Here is a 22138-nt window from a genome sequence, read left to right on the forward strand (position 1 = left end):
AGAAAGATCTACAAGAAAAATGACCAGAGTTATCTCCTTGTCCAGATCCTTGCATACATTTTGTAATGAAGACTAAAGAGAGTAAAAATCCACTAGATTATATAGCGCATCTACTTCCCTATTACTAAGATTTCTAAAGAAATGAAAATCCCAAGAAACAGAATTGCGTCCAAAGAATAGAAAGAAAAAACAAGGGCTTCAGAAGGTATGGGAGTCTAGAAGACAAGGAAGAGAAACAGATAAAGGAGCATTCCCAACACCAAAGATCATCCTATGAACCAGCACCAATTTTCTGAGTAGCTGGGAAAAAAAAATTAAGTGGTAAACCTAATAAATGAACTCCAAAGGGCTTGTGTTGTAACTAGATGCCCATTCTTGCAAATGAAACGTAGAACATTGTTCCTTAGGCAAAGTAAACCAAGGAAACAAAGCAAGGATGTGTGTGCAAGGATCAGATATAGAGCAGGGGAGCCTACAAGTATCAGTGTGCTCTACTTGTTAGTTCCAAAAGGGCAAGCCGATGCTGTGAAGGCAAAAGTTTTAGCCTTTTTTGAAGGGATAGGAAAGTCAGAATTTAGTATAGACGTGATCTTCAATGCAGAAATTACCCTTTCAATGCAATCAAGTGATCAGTTTACTAAATTTTTTCTTATCAGTTTACTAAAATGTTATCCTACATCTTCAGAGGAACTTGTGACATGGCTTCCTCCGCAAAAGCAAGGCTCCCTACTCCTAGATCTCTAAGAAGAGCATTGGGTTCAGAACATTTTCTGCAACATTATGCATCTTTGAGGCACTGTTTCTGCTTTTGTATAGTATTTTTATTTCATACGTGTTTTCAAGGTTAAAGTCCCCAATCATCAACAGAATGCATACATAAATAAAGAATTAATAAAATCTTCAAAAACGAAAGCAGGCACTCTAGGATATCTTTCAATCCTAGATTCATTCTTGTCCACATCAACATATCCACTTTCTTTTTCCAATCCTGTGGGGACATGTCAACGCCTAGGATCCAATCAAAATGAACAGGGTAATAAGGAAGCAGAAGACTATGAAAAGGAATTCAAGGGCCTACCAAACATGTAAACACAGCTCGTCAGTGAAGACAGTATCCAAGAGTACCAGCTCTTGTGGCGTTCATACGTGAGAGAGTAGATAGAAGAGCATGCAACAAGGAAGAAAAGCACATAGGACAAATACTTCATCGCAAGATCATCATATTCCTTTGTCTTGTTCCCTGCATAAGATTCGCGGTCTCGAAATCTCAACAGAGGTATTTTACCAGATCTATCAATCTGCAGGGAAGATGAACAGAAAAATATTATTATATGGAAATTTGCTATACAGTACATGAAAAAAACAGGATTGAGCTTAACCTAGCATGCCAAATATGTAAATCCAAGCACAGATTTAATGAACTAAAACTGTAAAGCTTTAAGAACAAGGAAATGACACCATGCTAAACTGGGCACACTCGGACAAAATAGCAAAGAAAGTTATGCAGAATTTCAGGATATCCAAAAGAGTAACTATCCTATTGGTTAAAGAAAATCATCTAAACACAAGATTCAACATATGATATTTATAAATGGAAACCAATCAATGTTAAAATCAAACCTCCACAAATGTTCCGTGTGTACAAAACAAGTTCTTAGATAATAGATACTAAAATTTCACAAAAAAAAAAAAAAAAACACTCCTGGACAGTAGACAACACATGCACTTTTAATCAATGCAGGAAGAATTTGCTGTTTTTTCAAAGAAAAGTTATTAAGAGAGAGAAGGAGAATGAGTACAAGCACAAAAAGGAACAGCTCCACAAGACAAAGAAATTAGAAAAAGAAAAAAAAGTAATTTGAGAAAAAAACATTTTTCAAGAAGTCCTTCAAGGATTCATCATCATCATTAATGGAAATGAATTTAATTAAGAATTAAAAACAACACGAGAAAATACAGTACCAAAAGAATGACCATCCTATTGGTTAAGAAATCATCTAAACAATAGTTTCAACATATTATATTATAAATGGAAACCAGTCAATGTTAAAATCAATCCTCCACAAATGTACCTTGTGCACAAAACAAGTTTTTAGATAATAGATGCTAAAATTTCACATAATACTCTCCCGGATAAGAGATGACACATGCACTTTTAATCAATGCTGGAAAAATTAGCCGTTTTTCTAAATAAAATTTAATCAGGGAGAAAAAGACATTGAGTACAAGCTAAAAGCAAACAGTTCCACAAGACTAAAAGAAACTAGGGAAAAAAGAAAAAAAGAAATTGAGATAACAATTTTATTAAGCATTACAACATGAGAAAATATAGTACCCAACTCTGGCATATCTGTGGGAAAGTTGGGCAGGTAAAGCATATATAGCGCCAACTCATCTGTGTTGGGCTTAGCAATATAATCCCTTCCCCCCACACAGATGGTCCCAAGCCCAAGAAAGGATGATTCAGTTAGTTAGCTGATAGCCAATGTGCATCTTCTCAATATATGTTATATGGATCCTTACAAATTATTAGCCAGAGCTCCTCTACAAGTGAAATATTGCATTTAGACCACCCCTTCAGAAGTAGTAAAAATAGTCAAGGGTGGGTTAGTTTGTCATCAAATCCGGTATGCCATGTCACCAACTGCACTATTTTGGACATGGGCAGTCAACAAAGGTAAGACAAGAGACAAGGGTCTGCAAAACACTAAATGGGTACGGGACAAGTGAAGATTTTTTAAATAGTGTTTAAACATCAGTATATCATATGGATGTAATAGAAAGCATTGTAGACAAAGATCTGAAAAAAAGTTTTATAGATGTCAATTGGGGGTATAAATATAAAAATTATGTTTGCTTTAGGTCAAAAGATATTACATGTTAGGAGTACTTGTGCATCTCACGTAGGAAGAGGAACTAAACATGTAACAAAAGAGGGAGGGAGGGGGCATTCATGGAGATACCTTCCCTTCGATCACTTCCATAAGCCACAGAGGTGGCATAAACATTGAACTCAAGCCCAAGATAGTGTTCAAGGCCCCTGTAGGGAGCAACTAAACATTTCATGAAATGGGAAGTTTACCACCAATGTGGCATGAAGGAAGTTTCTTCAGCTTCTTCCACTCCATGTTGGGCTGCTCCTTTTGTATGGGCTTCCTACAGCCTTCAAGTCCCTTTATCAGTCAAAATAGTTTTCATTCATATATATTAACTTATATATCCTCCCTTTTCCCTTAAAAATATTCAGTCCTCAATCTTGAACTGGTCAGCCCAGGAGAGAACTTAGACCCAATGCCAGGCAGGATTTGCCCTGGGCAGAGGTAAGTCTTCTTAATCTTATGCATTGACCAACCCAAACCCAGCTTGGCCCATCCTGGCCAATGCTCAAGCCAATCAAGGTAGTGCTCCTTCAAATTCTTCTTGGGACCTGGGGATTGAGGAGTCCATTTGAGGAGATTGAATGGGCGGAGGACTGGAATCAAGCTTCTCTCTCTTTAATACAGTTGTATTATTTGTCCCTATTTAGGATTCATGTGCAACTCATGGGTTAGAGATGCTGAGAGATTTGTGATAGTAAGAGGGGTCATCTTGTTAGTTGCAGCTGGTATATTTTTATTGAAATCCAAGAGTAAGTAGGCTGGATCCAGGGAATTTGGTGTCTAAGAACATCTCTCATAGTAGGAATATGGTTACAGTGTTCCCCCTTACAATCCTCTTTTGGCCTAAGGTAATTCATAAATAAGGAATTCAACAAAATGATTGAGATGCTAAAGCTGGAACTAATGTTAGCCACATGATGCCTTGGAGGTTAGTTTCATAGATCTCTTCCACAGTGAACTATACAGTTGGCAACAGGGAGAGGTTCATTTTGGAGAATCACTGCATCAGAATCCCCATTTTCCGAGTTGTATCTCTTTAGTTTGTCAAACATTCATGATTTTCCCATTTGATTTCTTAGAACTTCTATTTTACTAGAAATTGGAATGAGGAGATAATGTTCTTATGTCATAGTTCAGTGTTTTTGACTCCTTTGGTCCTTCTGATCTTCCATGGAGAGTCGTAGAAGATGTTGGATTCTGGATTCCTGTAGGAATCTTTCTTGAATTCTTTATTTGCTCACTTGACTTGCATTCCTTAGGCATATTCTTTTTCTTTAAATTCTTTTCATCTAAGAATCCTTCCAAAATCATGGTGTTTATTTGGATTTCATTCCAAACAAGGATTAATATTTTTCATAAGCAAGAGAAAATATCATCAGAAGCAGCAAGGGGGAACAACCACGCAACCCAAAGATGAGGAGTTAGAAAGAGAATAAATCAACAAGATCAATGGCCGCCTGACCATTGACAAAATGCTCCTGACCGAATAAAAGGAAAGCATTCTGAAACCAATTCTTCTTTTAATTTTTAAAATGTTGAGAGAACTATCTGCACCTTCAAAAAATCTTATGATTTATTTCCGTCCATATTATCCTAAAAAAATGTAAGAGGAATCAGGTCTAAATAATTCCTTTTTTTTTTAATAACAATGAAAGTATGTTAGATAGAAATAAGGTATAATTTGGTTTGTATAATTTGTTTGAGACAATAAGGCTACATAAAGTACTTCCTCAAAAGTGTGTACCGAGCCACTGAAGTGGAATGTGGAGGGACCAGCTCACATTTGCTTTTTGCACTGTATCTTCTCATGGGGTGTTTGGAACAATTTGTTATGAATTATTGTGAAGCAGAGGGTTCGTTCATCATCTATAGAGAGATTAAGCCTTCATCATTTCAAAGGGATTTGATAATAGAGTGGAGGAGAAGACTCTTTGGAGACGTACATTTTTTTTCCTAGAATTTTTAGTGTTCCACTACTCCTGGTCACTTATAGAGTAGGGCAGTATTCAAGCTTCGCCTTAGTTTCCAAGCTCCGCCTTTATGTTTTTAATATATTTCTCAATTTATTTATCTTTTTTTAAAGTGCCCTTTTATACATCATCAACATATCAAAAAGCAAATAAATAATTTGGGCCTATTTTAAAACTTGGAGAAAACCTCAACACATAATCAGAAATGATACCTCTATGTGCATTGCTTTCCCTATTTTCCAGAACTCAATACAGCAACCAATTCCAGAACTTGCAAGTATCATCCACGAAGTATCATTATCGAGCAGGTAAAGGAAGACAATCAGCTGACAAATAAAGCTCACAACAACTGACTTTGCAGAGAGTCCTTCCATTGACTTATTTTTGTTCCAAAATTGAATATCTGAGGCAAAAACCAAAGACAGAGAGATTATATCCTCCATTAGAACACCACAGAAGCCTCAAAGGTCAATCCAAGAGTGAAAATAACAAGCATGCTATTAGGCAGCTAATTGTCATTACCATTTTTAAATGCTAAGAAGTCGAACACAGAATGAAGTAACGAAACAACCATTGTAATCGCCAGGAGGTAAGGATTTCCTTCCAAGAATACCCTCTGAAAATATTAGCTTATAAATTAGAACCATATTGGTATGGAACTTGCAGTATAGTTGTAAAAAATGTGGCCTACTAGATACATTACAATATTAGGGTAAAAATAGAGGGTGTAACCACTGCTCAACATAACTCAAATAGGGTGTAAACCACAGCAAAATCCGACAATGTTATCCTTGAAGAAGCTTTGATTGAATTAAGCATTTTGGCTAAATAAGATGCAAACCAGCCATGGTCAAAAGTTTTAGCAATCAGTCAAATCCCAGCCCGATCTCTTATGCAGACTCAGTCTACTCTGAAGTGAATACAAATATTCTAATGCCATGTTTGGGAGCCTGGAGATCAAGCCTTGTGTTTGACTTGTGTGGATTTAGACAAATGCAAGACAAGTTGAGTTTAGTGAAATTCCACACACCTCCAAACCCAAGGCTCTCCCAAACACAATGTCAATTCTGAGTTCTTGTAAAACGAGGCTTCTGACCCTCATTGCCAATGATAATTATCTCAATAACAAGAAAAAGTTAGCATTACCTTAAGTTCATCAGCCTCGCCTTCAAGCATGCTTCCATAACTTCGGTGAATCTGAAATGATTGATCAATCTGCAGAAATAGTTGCCACTTGGTCAAACTAATTGGCCCCACCTCTAAATTTAGAGGGAGTTCAGACACGGTCTCATTGATTGGTATCAATTTATCCCTGAGTAACCAAAATTCATTGAAGAATATGGTTGGATAATAGTTCCCGGTACTGGGTTCAACATTTATGTCTAAAATCATAGTCAAGGAGCTGAATACTGCAGTAGTGACTTCAATTTCCCATATTTTAATTGAAAACATGTTCACAGGCAAGTTCCTGTAAATTGTAAAAACACCTCATCCTTAAAGACAACAACATCCTGTCTGTGTCTGAACAACCAACACAATTAATTCAAAAAAGGGAGGCGGGGGATGTAATTACCAAACAAAAGAAAAATGGAAAAAGTTTTATATAAATAAATATTATAAATTTATCCAGATTTTACTAACTAGAAGTGTTCCCTAAAATATTTGTACACAAAAATAGAGTTGGAATGCTTTGGCAGATCTACAATGGGAATGGAATGCCTTGATCCAGTAAAATTTTTCTGTCTTTAATTGCTTTTCTTGGGTTTTCTGTTTTGCTCTCCTTACGGTATTCTGAGAGGATTTTCTTAATCTCCCTGTTTCTTTTCTTGTTTTGACTGTACTTTTTTCCCCTTCTCTAATAATTTTTTTTTTATAAAAATATATATTTAAGCACAAGCAAAAAAAAGCAAATTTCTTAATTTTACTTGAAGATATGATTTTTTTTATATGTTGATTCTACCACAATGATGTTTCCAATTTTTTCTTTTAACAAAAAAACAAAACTAATTATTTTGTTTTATTTCCTTTTGGGTGGGAAGGGGGAAGGGGTCGAGATAATAAATCAACGGGTCTATTGGGCTCCTCCTTGCCAAAACTTGGCTTTTACACTTACAAAAATAACCACAAAAAGAAAATCCAAATGCCATTATTATATCTATATATCTATAGAACACATTAAATTTACAATCCTAAATGCAATTATTAGCTCACCAAATACAGTAATTGGGAACTTCTCCAAACATTGTAGATTTTATCCATTTCAGAGATAAGTGCACATCTGAAAAAGCACTACAGGTGCACTTTGTGAGACCTCGCTAATTCCAACTTAGGTACTAAACAAACTTCAATAGGCTGGATTGTCAGTAATGGCAACAACTGCACAAGTTCCTGCATTCCCACCCCCCACCCCCCCTCTTTATTTTTCAATAGGCACACAACAACATTTTGAATGTAGAGGGAAAGTCCCTTAATGCTGAATTATAGGGTAAATGACATAAAAGTATCATTAGTTAATTTCAATCTTTCATTCCCTAAGAAACGAAGAAACATTTTTATGACTACACCTACTGCTAAAACTCTAAAAAAAAGGGTATGTATGCCAATGGTGAATGTGCATATGCAACAAGGTTTTTAGTCCAAGCGAGGTGATTATTTTATGAAGAGATGCTGAGGAAAGTTTGTGCATTATGGACTTTAGAGTGGTAAAAAGGGGGATACAAATGAGAGGGCTAGCAAAGGAAAGGAAAAAAAAAAATGGGTTAATGTATCTGATAGTAAGAGTGATGGCACCAGTCATTTTGATCACGATGGTGGTCTGTGGTTGTCTAGTTGTGGAGGCAATGAAGTTTATTTGGACGGGGTAAAATAAAGACGAAGAAAGAACAGCAGGAATTAGCTAACTTGTAGTGTTCAGTGAATTACAACGGGAAGGGCTTAATTGTTTAAAGAGGGCTTTCTTATCTAGTTCTTTTTAGTTTAATTTCTTCTGTTTTTCCTTTTGCTGTTTTTGATTTTTTTTTTTAGGATTCCTTATCTCTCTTTTAGTTGTAATTTATTCTCCTACCTTAATACAATTAATTTTTTTATGGTGCTATATGCATGTCAAGATTAGTCTCATCCCATCTTAACTAGTGCTAACACAGAAATCATGAATAAGGTGAAACATATTCCAACCTTAGATGGCTTACAATGCATGCTTACATGCATAAAGGTATGCAATCTCAAGAAAGTGGGCCAATGAGCTTGGGTATGTATATAGGTGCACCACACACATGGGCACGTAGGTATGTGGGTACATGAACATGTGGCATATGAAAAGGGATGGAAAGAGTCGAAATATTTGTCATATAACAAATGCAATGCAAATATGCAATCACTAAATAGCCAATTTCAAAGAAATTTAAATGTAGTAATACATAAATACTTCTAAACAAACTATGGTAAAATATTCAAGGATACAAGGAGCAATATTTGGTGGAACAGCATTCTGGGAATAGCTGCAATGGATCAACAAAAATTAGCATTTCAACAAGCACAAATACTAATAGAAAGTATATGAATATATAAACAGAGGTACAGAAGTAAGAAACAAGAAGAACATGCAATTAACAGATCTTGCAGCAAATCTCAAAAGGAAATTTTACAGCTGAAAAATGCAATTAAAAATCAACCAAAAAAAAGCTTTGGGTACAACTATGTAGGGTTGATTGTATGAATCCTTTTCGACCATTCTACTCGATACAAACCTCTAAAAATGGAGGTATATCAAATCCTCATTCACTACCTCCATGACTATATCCAAGTTTTTCTATGTAGATGTGTCTGTAAGACTAATAACCAAACTAATTGAACTCTAATCCTTCACCTTATGAGAATGATCCTTCTTCGGAAGGACGGGAAAAGCACAATAAAAGTAAAACTCACACTTCTCCCAATCACACCATTAAGATGAAATTGGTGAAATCACAATGTCTTCTTTAATAATATCTCACCTATTCTTGGAAAAAGCATAGTGAGAGCATGAAACTGTTCAGGCCCATCTCAAACACCACCAATTGTACCTACGTATCAAAATGCCCCTCTAGCATGTGAGCTTTCCACTCCTAAATCAGGGACTCCATTCAAGCCCTCTAATCATTAGCCTACCCTGAACCTCCTCTCTATATAATTATAATCCAGTAATCTCCTTTCCAATGTCTTGGACAGTAGAACCTAACTCTAACTGCTTAGTGCCTCACTTCCCTCTTCCACCATTAGCTACCCTAGGAAACAATCGAGAATTATAATCACCATCCTATACCCAGTTCTTCAGGATTTATCGTCAACTAACATCCTCACTAATGAGAATCTCATCCAAATCATTGTGCAAACAAACTTTGCTAGACCTATCCTCATCATCCAACCACCCACATTCCTCTAACCTGTCAATGCCCTTCTTCCTTGTGAAATACCACTTATCCTCTCATAACTATCAACAATAAAATTTGTTCCAAGCTTTCAATTTTTCCTCCACAGCCTTAATTTATTAATAAACCTAAAACTTCCCCATCCCTATAACTGAACTTCTTTTTCACCAAGTCTCAACAAAACTGCCCAAAGAATCATGCAAAAGCTATATGTTTCAAAACCTAAAAAGCACAAAACCCCACTCCACAAGATTAGAATCTAAAAGCACAGGACACCCCGCTGATGTCCTATGGTCCACATGAACAATGAGAACAAGGAATATCCATGAGGCCACAATCTCAAATAAAAAAAAATATTAAAACTCTCCACACTAGTGGTAACCCCAAGACTCCCCAAAAATTTTACTTTAAGTTCTAATTACATTAAACTCTATGAAGAAACACCTCAGAAAAACCACTTCTAGAAAAGCTGGGAAGGCTATTATTTTCCATTTTCAATAACTGCAGTAAGAAATCAATATCTTATCAGACAAACAGTAAGGACATACTGGCAAATTTATGTGATGGAAATACTCATATTTTACAAGAAGGAGCTAGTTCCTAATTCCTAAATCAAACAGTCCCCCAGTCAAAAAAACTAAAATAGGAAACTGCAAACTGCAAAGTGCAATCATTTGTTCCAAAGAAGCAATATGCAAACTCTTTACAAACATTATGGAGAAGTGATCATGGAAGCAAACATACCGCGTAAAATCATCAACCAAATTAATTGTAATATTTGGTTTCCAATATGAAACCCATTCCACAGGATCCTCATCTTTAGATTCAGCATGAATGTCATCAACCACCTGAAGCAACTAACATAATTTCCATAAGAATCAAAGACGTTCGAAAAAGGCATGTGTAAAAAAACAGAAAAGAAAAGAAACACATATAATAAAAGATATTCCACCAAATATTTAATTTCTATCCCTTGGATGATATGATTTATATTCATGCACTAATATCACTTCGTATCACTTCGTATCACTACTAATATAATTTAATATTCCAATTCACGCAGGATTCCAGCAACCAAGGAGAAGAGAAAGGCATTGTGTCTCATCCCTCTTGCAATTTTCTTGGAACAGGAGAGTGTTTAAAAATTCAACCAGGCCGCTTCATAGTAAAGAGCAGTGGATTACTGTCATTTCCAGCTCACATAGTGGGCTTGTAGTGAATGAACACAATTTAATTCTTCAATTCTGTGACACCCTGCAGGGTGGTTGACTGCATCTACTCTGGGTTAAAAAAAAGTCCAATTCACTGCATGGCGCTACAGCTGATACTAAGTAACCTATTTCAATCTCTCTTCATAAAAATCATATGCAAGGCCAGATGCAATGCCTCCTCCTAAAATGGATTTGTCTTGAGAATGAGACTAACTAGCATACTTTACTTACCCTAAAAGTCTTTTAGAAACAAAGAAGCAAAACAGTTTACTCAATGAAAGCCAGAATGAGACTTAACTATAGCAGACTGATGCTTCTTACGCAAGCCCCTGGAAGTTTATCTCACAGATTGCTCATTTCTTCTCCCTTCTTGCCCAGTTTTGAGTTGGTAATGAGAATCTCATTGGATTTTCACTGCCTCAATAATGCATTTTATTCCTTAGGGAAGGGCTCTCTTTCTTGCAATTTCACTTGTCAGAATCTCAATGAAAGAGATGCGGATGTCGATACCATTTTGTTGAGTGTTGGACTCTTCTGTTCCTAGAGTGAGGGATGATTCGAGGATTTGGATCGGGGATGCTACTGGTTCTTTCACCATGAAATCTTTCTTCTCTCATCTTTTGAAAACCTTGAACTCTCTCTTTCCCCTTGAATAATTTCTCTTGGAGGGCTAAGGTTCCTTTTAAGATCATGGCTCTCTTGTGGATTCTGGTTCTCAATAGGCTTGATCCTAATGATTTTTTGCAGGTTAGGATGCCATATAAGGCTATCTATATGGTATATGCATTCTGTTTAGAGTTGAGTGAAACTAGTGAACATCTGCTTCTCCATGGTTGGGTGGCTAAGTAGCTTTGGGCCAATATTTCTCAGTTTTAATGAGTGCAATGGCGCTGCCATGGACTGTTACCACTTTTTTGTTGGTACAATATAGGGGTTTTGGAGGAGTAAGAAAGGGATGGTCTTGTGGGGATGCACTACTTTTGCATGTTTTTTGGAAGTTGTAGATAATGTGAGGATTTTTAATGGCAAAACAACTCCTTCACATTTATTATGGGATAGAGCTTCTTGCTTCCTTTTGGGCACACTATTCGGGGTTCTTTCGGGGAGTTATGTTGTCTGATCTACAGAGGGATTGGGGATTACCATAACTGTATTCTGATTGTTTTTAGGAGAGGATAACTTATCCTCCATTCTTGGTAATTATTTATCTTTTCTGGTGATGAATAACTTTCTGCCAAAACAAAGTGCAAAATAGATTGGAAAAATGAAAGGCATATAACATTCTTTTGTAAAACCAAGGAGGGGGAAAGGCTTTTTTTTTTTTTCTCACTAGCTTGGATTTTTATTATAAAAAAGGCATGAATTGACTGGAGGAAAATGTTACACTCTCTCATTCTCACTTCCTCTCCTCTCTTCCCTCTCATAGCCCTCATTCCTGTCTGGCTTTTTGATTGATAATGGCTACTGATTGCCATGAAGAGAAGGTGGGCCTTGGAGAACAGTCCAGGTCGAAGGAAAAATCCTTTGATCTGAGTTTAGAGAGAACAGGGGAGGGTGGCTTTGTTTCCATTGTTTAAGAGAAACCTGGTTCATAATTGATGGGTTGGGAATTATTTGGCGGCAGCCCAACAGTTCACAGATGGCTTGTCATCAGTTGTGGGGTGGTTGGGAAGATTCCCCTGCAAAATAAGATTTGGGAGGGTGGAGTATCAGATGGTGAATAGATTGAAGAGGAAAGGAAAATTCCTGGAATTAGGTTCTGGGTGGAATTGGAAAAAGTTTCCAGTTTTCATCCCAGAAGGTGCTCATGACGATGGTTGGAGTAGTTTTTTGAGGGAGTTTCAAACATTGGTGGAGGGTTAAGGCAAGGATCTTCCTTGTAGGTGAATGACACTGATTGAGGCAATTGAAAAAGGCCATGGAAAAGGGGTATTTACAAGGCTTTGAGAACTCAATCATGGAAGGAAGATGGTTTATGCAGAAAAACGATCATCTCTGTGCATAGTATGGCAATGTTATGCACAGGAAGATAAGCAAGGGATGGATTGAGGCAGTAAGAGGAAAGAGTTGCAGAAGAGGGCAAGTGGATGATGGCAGCAGCGGCTAGGGTTTTGCAACACAGCTCACAGGGGTTGACAACGTTTTACATGAGTACTTATTTTAAGTACTTTATGCAATAACTATTTATTTCTTAAGTAGTTCTAAGGGTGCCGAGTATTGTCCTTCATCTGTGCATATTATTGAGTAAATGGACTAACCCTGAGTAAAGGACAAAGCAGGCCCAAGTATGAGCACGGTTGCGAAATCAAGAGGCCCTATACTCAGTGGGTGGCAGCAGAGTTAAGTGTGAGGTGGATGAGAGGGATCAGGCTTGGGCTCGTAGAAAGAACTAAATGAGCTTCCTTGTCAGGCCATAATTTCTAATCCTCAAAAAAGGAGGTAATCAGCCCATTTCAAGTTTTAGAAAGGAATTGAATAAGCCCAGTACAGCTAACTCTCGCATAAGAAGGAGCCAGCCCTACCCCTTTTGCAGAACAGGGTTAACCCCACATCCATATTGCAGGAAAGGGGATCAAAGTGTTCCACAGCACGGCACAGAAGGATTGACAGGGTGAATCCGGCAGGGAAAATTCCAATAAGGGGCAGTAGCCATTCAGTGAATCTTGGGATTTCAGTTGATGCTCCTGCATTTTCGGTTAGAGAGGGTTGCTGCCAGGGCGAGGCTTGATTAAGAAACCACCACTGGCACTAGCTAAGGGAGAGACTTACACTAGGGTAGACGAAGGAGGTGCATATGATATCCAAAGGATTGCTGATGATGAGGGGGATAAATCTACCGGTAAGGGAAGGAATTTTGAGAGGGTTTATGCATGCCAGGTGGACAAGCAAGATAATTCTTCCAGACAACAGAAAAATGCGAGAAACAATGTTGAAAGTGCTCTCTGTGTTGTGAAAGCCCAGAGTATTCAGAAGGGAGGCACAGATGTGAGGAGTAGCAAAGGTAAAGGGAAGGGGAAATGGGGTAATATGTTGGATAACGATAGTGTTGATATAGTGAATGCAGATGAAGGCAGTCTGCTTTGGATGAGATTCATCATTCAAGAACAGTGTCGCTATAATTCTCAATCATGTAGTTTACTTGAGATATATCATAAGTCCACCATCCCGATGGAAGGTTTAGAGGGCACTTTTAATATTGAGAAGGATGAAATGGCTATGGAGCAGCAGTGCAAAGATGGATTTTGCCCAAACAGTTGAGTAGTTTGGAAGGACTTGCAAGCTCAATAATTGATGAATGAGGTTTTCTAGTCTTGAGCTAATGAAATGTGCTTGGATGGGGGTAAAAGGAAATTGAAGAAGGGACAGCATAAATTAGCAAGTTTGAGTGTTTGGTGAATTATGAATGCAGAGGTTTACAAAGGTGGTTTCTTGTTCGAGTTGTTAATTAGGTTCTTTTTTTTTTTGTTTTCTATCTCTTGAGGATTGCTAATCCTCTTCCAGGTTGTAATCTCCTTTTCCTTTCTTAATAATTTTATTTCATTATTGCCCCGGACCCTGCATATGCAGGAGCTTTGTGCACCGGGCTGCCCCTTTTATATAAGAAAAGTGCGCATCGTATAAGAACTTCAAGGGGGATTAGTGCAGGAATAAGAGCAAAGGAAACAATTCATCTACATCTACAAAATAAATTCTCTACAAAATCTGAGTTCAAAATTGTTACTGTTAGGAGGTTAAATAGAAGTGTTTAATTAGTAAAGGGGTCAACTGTCAATTAATTATAGCAGGGGTTATTTGTCCAGTCATCAAGCATATGAGAGTTTTTATATATATAATATGTATCTTTTTTTTATCATTAAAAGCATATACAATAAGTATCTTAATATTGAGATAGATAATAAGTATCTTAATATTATAAGAGGTAGATCGATATATAATAAGTATCTTAATTTTATAAGAGGGTAAGTTCTCCAAAAGAGAAACAATCACTCATTTTCCTTCTCCACTCTTTCTTCCCCCAACCCCCCTTCTTCTTCTTATTCTTCTTCCTCCTCCTCCTCCTCCTCCTCCTAACCTAAATGAGAATCAGAACATTAATTGAAGGATCTTCGTATAATTCTCCTTGCTTCTTCGTGACTTCTTTGTGGGCATCTGCCATCTGCTGCCAGAGCATTTCATTTGAAGAAACGTACTCAACTAATATTTGGCAGGATTGGAAACCCTTATTGCATTGATTTTTTTTTTCCCTTGTTTTCTTTGTTCCTTTTCACTGTTTAAGAGGATGTCATATCCTCCTTTTCTTGTAATGTTTTCTATCTCTCCCCTCCCCCAAATAAATTTAGTCTTTCATTTAATCCAGTGAATAAATGATCTCGAGTCAAGAACACTTCCATTAACAGAAATGTCGGATCAAGAATCCACAGCCGATCATGTCCTTCAAGTTGGACGTTGTGGTAGAAACATCTGATCATACTTATGTTTCAGTTGTTTTTCTTCTCACGTTTTCTTCTAAATCCCCTTTCCTTCACCACCAATTGGAGAGTAGAAGCAGCAGACAAAAGGCAGAACCTCTCTCTTCTGTTGTTCATTCCTTTGCAGCAACAAAATGGCTGGCTTCTGGTCCTGAGCTGTTTGTCTGATATAGATCTCTTTTTTATAACCTTGAAAGGAATCTCACGTGTTTGAACTGCTTCCTGTGTTAGAGTACCTCTGCAGATCATTGCTCCAGTTTAGCAGCTCGTAAACTGCTGCCTCTGATGCATTGAAGGACTTGTTTCTCATCTATTGTGATATGTAGAGCATCTGAAACTTTTGTTTTTTTGGTTGGTGCAGATTGTTACATCAACTAAAAGGTTCAACCATTCCTTGGCTCTTTGATTCAGTTTTCCTGTAGTTCATATTCTAAGAAATTGATTACAGTAGATTGTGAGGTTAAGAATATCTGTTTCTTGTGCAGTTATGGAAGCTCAGAAATCTCCTGCCCAGGCTAAAGTCCAGCCTACTGCTGAAACTGATTTAGTATATCTGCAAATGACTTCTGTAAGGTTGAACGGAAAGAACTATATTATTTGGGCCCAGACTGTGAAGGTTTATATTAGAGCTAGAGGGAAGTCTGAATACTTGACATTGGACCCACCTTCTTCAACATCAGAAGGTTACAAAGCCAGGTCTGGGGTAACTGCTTGATCATGACTTAGTTATGAAATAGCAAAAAGCAGAAGTGGCGTCCAATTATATTATTTTCTTTAACACTGCAAAGCAGATATGCCATACCATCCAGGAATCAAATTCTCAGAAAAATGTTTCAAGAAAATATCATCTGTATGAAAGTATAATCAACCTGAAAATAGATGAAGATGGCTTGCTGGATTGAAGATCTTAAAAAGCAACAAGAGGAGTTTCTAGTTGCCCATTTCACATAATTTACAGTGCTCTCGAGCTCTCTCGTGCAGAACAATTTTTCCTCCCTCTGTCACAAATCTCCTTAGGGTTTCAAAGGTAGCTGGTGCTGCTTCAACAACCCGAGGAGTTGCCAAAGCAGAGACAGACCAGAAGCAGCAACTCATCAGAGGAATATTTTTCTTCTTCTTCAATTCTTTGGCCCTGGTACTTCCCAGTTAGTATAACGATAAGCTCATTAGAAGGTAGTGGAAACCTACTGTGTGCAAGACTGCAAGTTTGTGGCTACATATTCGAAAAAGCTCTCGCAAGGTCAAAGCTTCTTCTTCAATGGTAATCTTCAAGGCTCAGAGTGGGAAGGTCACGGATGTCTTGACTTCTCTCTTTCATTCTCTCTCTTCGTCTCTTGCGAAAAAATCTGCATACGCTGCAATGAAGTTTACTGCTAGGCTGTAGGGTATGTTGAATTGAATGATAAAGATCGGAGGATGACAAGGACAGGGGGTTTTCATCTTTGCTTGTGTTTGAGACTAATGTTGTCTGAAACAGGTGGGCTAGGTTTTCACAAGAGGCTGCATCCTGGTTTGCTGATGGATTGTCGATATTCAGTCAGATGGACGGGATTTTGATGTATGCGCAAGGGTATCACACAGTATTGACTGTCTATTAGGTGGATGAAGGTGGGGAAGTTGCTGGAGTTAGGGTTGGGGTGGAATGTAAAAAATTTTCAGTGTTTATTCCTGATGGCCAAAGGGTGAGAAGTGGCAACACTTCACAAGCAATTTCAGCAAGTTGGCTAAGGAATTTCAGAAGGATTTTGGGGGTGTAGCTGCAGATGGTTTTTCTCATCCCAGATCATGGAGTCAGGTGCCGCGAGAAGGTGAAAAAGGGGGAAGGTGAAGGTTGCAGGAGTCAAGATCTATTTGAAAATCAAGGTAGAAAGGTCGGAAGAGGAGCAGTGCTGTAGGTGTGGAGGTACATACAGAAGAAGGATTATGGTTTCTCAAAGACAGGTTCCAGACTAACCAACTGGAATCAACTACCAGAATGCGAAGGAAGCTAGGATTCCGGTGGGGAGCTGCGCATAACTCCAAAATCAGCTAGGGCTGTTTTTGGGGAGGAGATCGCGAAGAGGAGGGGGCAGGGAGTTTTTTTGTTTTCTTGTGTTGGATCTGGCCCAAATAATTGAAAAAGGAGGTATTTCTCTCTTGTATAAACTGGGTCAATTATTTGAGCAAGCCCAATATTTAGCTAAGTTGGATGTGGGCAGTCATATGGAAATTAAGGGAGGACCACATCTTTTCTGTTCCATGCTGAAGGAACAAGGTGATTCAGGTACTTCCCTGCTGGATGCCAGTAATGTGCAGGCCCAAAATACCGTTCCTAGTATTCAGGAGTTGATAAGTGGGAAGGGGGACTTTTTACCTTTTGATAGTGGACTTCTTTCACAGGGTCCAGCTCTCCAAGATACAAATTGAAATGATCAAGCTTTGGAACAAAATCAGAACAGTAGCAAGTTAGTTTCAAAACAAGATTGTGATGTTAAAGATAAGACTAGTGTCCAAGAGGGGATTAAAAGGTGGGTTGGAAAGGAGTAAAAAATTAGAAGCTGTCTTGGGGGTGGGGGTGGGGAATTCTGATTTTTTTGTCCAAATTCTAACAGATTTGAGGACAACAAGGTTTATGCTTGTCAGAAGGTAGCTCATATGGGTGCAGAGATGAGGAAGGTGTTTGATGATAAGAGAGAAAAACCTGGTGAGTCGGTGCCAAAGATATTAAGGAGAGATTCTAAAGGAGAATTTAGCATAGTGGAAGAATCTTAGGCAAATAAGGAAACTGGGGGTAGCAATGGAGCAAGTAAAGGAAATAAAATAAAGAAATGGGGAGATTTTTCAGATTCAGAGAGCGTCGATATTAGTGAGTTTGACTCTGGTGGGGGATTGTTATTGGATGAGATTTGAGAACAATATGATTATGTTTCTGATTTTTGTGATGAACTAGGGGATTTATCTTATGTTCATCAAGCCAAGCTAGAAGGTTTAGAGGGAGTATCTATTTTTGAAAATGATGGACTGGGTAATAATTTACAGCGTAGGGATGGAATTTTGCCTCACTGGTGGAGGATATACCTAGAAGCCCAAGATCATTTGGATCAAATAGATTTAAAATTGACTGATTTTAGAAAAAATGAAGTGCGATTGGATGGTGGCAAAAGTCAAAAGATTAAGGGTCAAAGAGAGTCTAGTGAATTTGAAGAGTTCAATAAATTATTATGGAAAGGATTTGAAATGGGTTTCCTTGGTTAATTTAGTCTAGTTTTATTTTGTGATTTTTTTAATTTTTTCTCTTTTTCTTTTTTCTTTGATGGTATTCTGTTGTTATTTCGCGGACTCCTTGTTCCAGCATGTTGTACCTTCTCTTCTTTCTATCTAATATAGCTTCTTTATTATCACCCAAAACAAAAAAAAAAATCATACGTATAGCCAAAGATTTAGCAATAATCTATGTCAATATACTCACATAGCCATCCTAGTTTTTTTTTTTTTTTTATTTAAGATAAAAGAAAGAATATATTAAGGGAGAAAAAAAAAAAGAGATGAAAAAGGGAGGATAATGCATCCTTCACTAACAAACCAACAATCCTAGTTTTCACCATGTATATCCCCAACAATGAGACCCACTGACTACTAGAGCCCAATCCCCTGGTCATTCCATCACTCAAATGATTTCTACTTATTCAAGTTATAGAAAATAAGTAAATAAATAGTTTGCAAAGTATCCTTGATCCTAGTTATTATAAAGTTATGTTTGTTTCTTGGAATGGAATAAGATAGGAGTGGAATAGAAATAATATAGAAGTATAATAATGTACAAGAAAGTCACGAATAGGAATAGTATAGAAGTATAACAATGTACAAGAAAGTCACCCATGCAAAAGTTTGTATTATTCCATCCAGTTGAATTGGAATAGACATTCCCACACTGAACTTTGGGAATAGTCATTCCTTGAATATTCAATGTTATAGATTACTAAAAATTTTCAGTTGTCATTTGCTTTATGATGACAATATTTTTTCTTTTATAACTACCAAATCCCTATATTGCAACTATTTTATTCCTAGAAATAGACATTCCACAAACCAAACATAACTAGAGCTACAAACAAGCTGAGCCAAGCTTCAACAAGTTCGCCTCAGCTTGATAAAGGAAAAACCTCGACTCAGACTCTGCTCAATTTGAGCTCAAAAGGTCGGGCTGAACTCAAAATTTAAATTATTGGCTCATCCTTTGCTCATTTGCGGACTCAGGCTCAGGCTCAGTCTCAGCTTGTTCTTTTAAATTGTTTGATTCTTTAAGCTCTACATGTAGGTGCAGCAAGCATCTTGCCGAGCTTGGTCCGTGGGCCTTAGCCTTAAGATTGAGTTTGGCCAATTTATATTGATGAGCACTTAGCCCACTCCAAACTTTATTTGACCCTATTAACAGGCCCATTATGAAGCCTCTTAACAAGCCTAAATCAATCCTAATAAACAAGCCCAATAGAGCCAGTAACGAGCTGTTTACAAGCTGAGCCCGTCTGTGTTCAAGCTCAAATTGTTTATTAAACAAGCCTGTAAACTAGGCTGGGGAATTGCTCATTTTGTTAATAAACAATCCCAAACGAACTCTTGCAAAGCCGAGCTCCCGAGCCGCTTATGAGTGGTTTGATTTGTTCGCAGCCCTAAACATAACCCACATGCTCATGGAGATTGATTGACAAAAAATTGAAAAACAGCATGAAGATTTTGCATTTTTTGCATGTGATAAATTCAAGCCAACTCTGGACCTCCCAAACCTGATTTCATTCGAGAACAGACAAGCACAGAATAGGGCACCAAAATTTTTTACAAATGTCAGCACTCTGTCAAACATGCATTAAGCCATAAAATAATTCATCAGAGGAAATTGTTTTCCGATATATTACAGAAAAATATCAATTTATTCCAATACAATGAATTTTATATCCAAGAAAAAATAATAGTATGTTAAAAAAATGCTACCCCACAACATGAAATGGGAAAATATTTTTTCCCCATAATTTAGAGAAAAGCAATACAGATATAAGAAATCAGCATCTATAAGCTAAAATGCATCCCTAGTAATTTTAATTCGGGATAGTTTACACACACACTTCAATGTCAGGGACAAACCTCAGACTCCACTTCACCCTCATCAGCACTCTTGGAACTCCCCAATAGACTCCTCTTCTTATCTGCTTTTGACTTGGGAAAATATGTTGCAACAGCTAAAATCAAGTAAAGAGAATATTTGTTTCAATCTTAGTCTAAACCCATTACAGTGGTATCTCAAGGCATTCAGAGATGAGTCTTACGATGCATCCTTCCAAAGGCAGCCAGTGGTTCGTACTCAGGATCACTGGGGTCAGCAGGGTAACCAGAGCGTGCAAAGAAAACATGAGCATAAAGACTTCCATTGTGCTTCAAAGCCTGGAACAAAAAACATCATATCAATGATTTCAAATGTAAAACTCATAAGATGAATAAAAAACACAAGAATGGAATTAAGATAACTAAAGAATCTTACATGGAGCCTTAAAATGGAAGTAAACACGAATCGCCTGCCCCCAAAGGGCACAAAAAAAAATAAAAGGACCATTTAAACATAGAACACAAAAAAGAAAAAAGATATCCAATACATCGTAAAGATGATACCTCAGATGGATAATACTTCAAAGAAAGAGACCTAGTACTGTCTGGTCCCCAAACAGCATAAGGGATATTTGTTTCATGCCAAATGAGTGCACCTTCACTACCAAAATCATTGAACTTTTCCTGTTTAGAAAGATAAAACCACATATCCTGGATACCAAAAGCAGTAGTCATTAGGTTCAATTATGGGGCATACAATGAGAAGGAAACAAGAGAGGGAAAAAAATCATATGCAGTATGAGATAATGGCAGCCAAAATACTAAACAGGCACACTCCAATTGTTATCCAGCTGGCACACAACATACTTCTCTAATATATATTTTTTTTTTATCACAAAAGAAGAAGAATATTAATAGAAAAAGAATATACAATACAGGAGAATAGGGAATCCTCCCGGATAAGAGAAAAAGCAGAAAAACTAAAGTAGAAAAGCATAACAATTAATACAAAACAGCCAAGCAAATTATGCTGACCATTTTCAAGACTGAATCCCTTGAAACAACCAACAGCAACAGCCCATAAAGAAGCCAAATACTGAATCTTATCTCTAACAAAAGCCCAAGAAGCCTTCTTCCCCTTAAAAATGCAACTGTTCCTTTCCATCCAATACCCCCACTACACAGCATTTTTGTAGGCTTAATATATGCATTTTTGTGCTTTTGTGATTTTCATTCACAAGTTTTGGAATATACAAATTTTTTCAAAAAGTATTATTGCATGATTTTTTTTAATTGTAGTCTAGCTTGATTCACACTCAAAATTGTATGCTTGAAATTTTTTTTAATGCATTTTTATTAAAAATGGTGTGTGGTTTCTACTATTTGTAGGGTGTGATTTAAAAATTTGTCTACACGAAAAAAAAAAATAGCAAACATGTACTTTGCCTATGTAACACAAATTCTTTGCACACATAGTTAGTCCCAAGCCAAGATAAAGAACCAGGGTCGTGTTAGGTAGCTAATAGTCAACATAAAACTTTGTCAAATTATATTATCATGAATTCTTACCAAATTCACCTAGGTCAAAGGAATGGATTGGGTCAGTATACATGGGAGAAGATAAAAAAGTTAGCACAAGAAACTAAGATTAGATTAGCAACTTGGAATATAGGGACTCTTACGGGAAAAAGTATGGAAATAGTGGACGCAATGCTTAGGAGGAAAATTAACTTAATCTGCCTTCAAGCGACAAAATGGGTAGGAGAGAAAGCTAGAGAAATTGAAAAATCAGGATTTAAACTTTGGTATATTGGTAAAGAGAAACATAAAAACAGAGTGGGTATTATTGTAGACAAAGGCCTAAAAGATATTTTAGTAGATGTTAAAAGAAAAGGGGATAGGATCATTAAAATCAAGATAGCTTTAGGCTTTGAGATAGTGAACGTCATTAGTGTGTATGCTCCCCAAATAGGACAAGAAAATCTTAAAAGACAATTTTGAGAAGATATGGATAGTATTTTACAAGGGATACCAATGTCTAAAAAGACATTCATAGGAGCTGATTTGAATGGTCACATTAGAAAGGATAATATAGGATATGAGAGGATACATAAAGGCCACGGATAT

General features: G+C 37.1%; 1 protein-coding gene across 2 annotated transcripts in view; it reads right to left on the bottom strand.

Moving 5' to 3' along the window:
- LOC131159322 (uncharacterized) overlaps positions 1 to 22138 on the bottom strand; it is a 33235-nt gene that overhangs the window by 5081 nt on the left and 6016 nt on the right. Inside the window, exons 2-10 of one of the 2 annotated variants that reach the window (XM_058114123.1) lie at positions 20576 to 20722; positions 20236 to 20350; positions 20054 to 20148; positions 10000 to 10103; positions 8309 to 8346; positions 5996 to 6231; positions 5372 to 5465; positions 5062 to 5252; positions 1079 to 1298 (exon numbers count right to left, since the gene is read on the bottom strand). In XM_058114123.1, coding sequence (XP_057970106.1) covers positions 1079 to 1298; positions 5062 to 5252; positions 5372 to 5465; positions 5996 to 6231; positions 8309 to 8346; positions 10000 to 10103; positions 20054 to 20148; positions 20236 to 20350; positions 20576 to 20722 — 1240 coding nt within the window. Of the gene's footprint in view, positions 1 to 1078; positions 1299 to 5061; positions 5253 to 5371; positions 5466 to 5995; positions 6232 to 8308; positions 8347 to 9999; positions 10113 to 20053; positions 20149 to 20235; positions 20351 to 20575; positions 20723 to 22138 lie in introns of both variants that reach the window. The other variant, XM_058114122.1, reaches the window with a different exon arrangement.

Source organism: Malania oleifera, chromosome 7 (genome assembly GCF_029873635.1).
Source record: "Malania oleifera isolate guangnan ecotype guangnan chromosome 7, ASM2987363v1, whole genome shotgun sequence".
In the NCBI taxonomy this organism is placed as follows: domain Eukaryota; kingdom Viridiplantae; phylum Streptophyta; class Magnoliopsida; order Santalales; family Ximeniaceae; genus Malania; species Malania oleifera.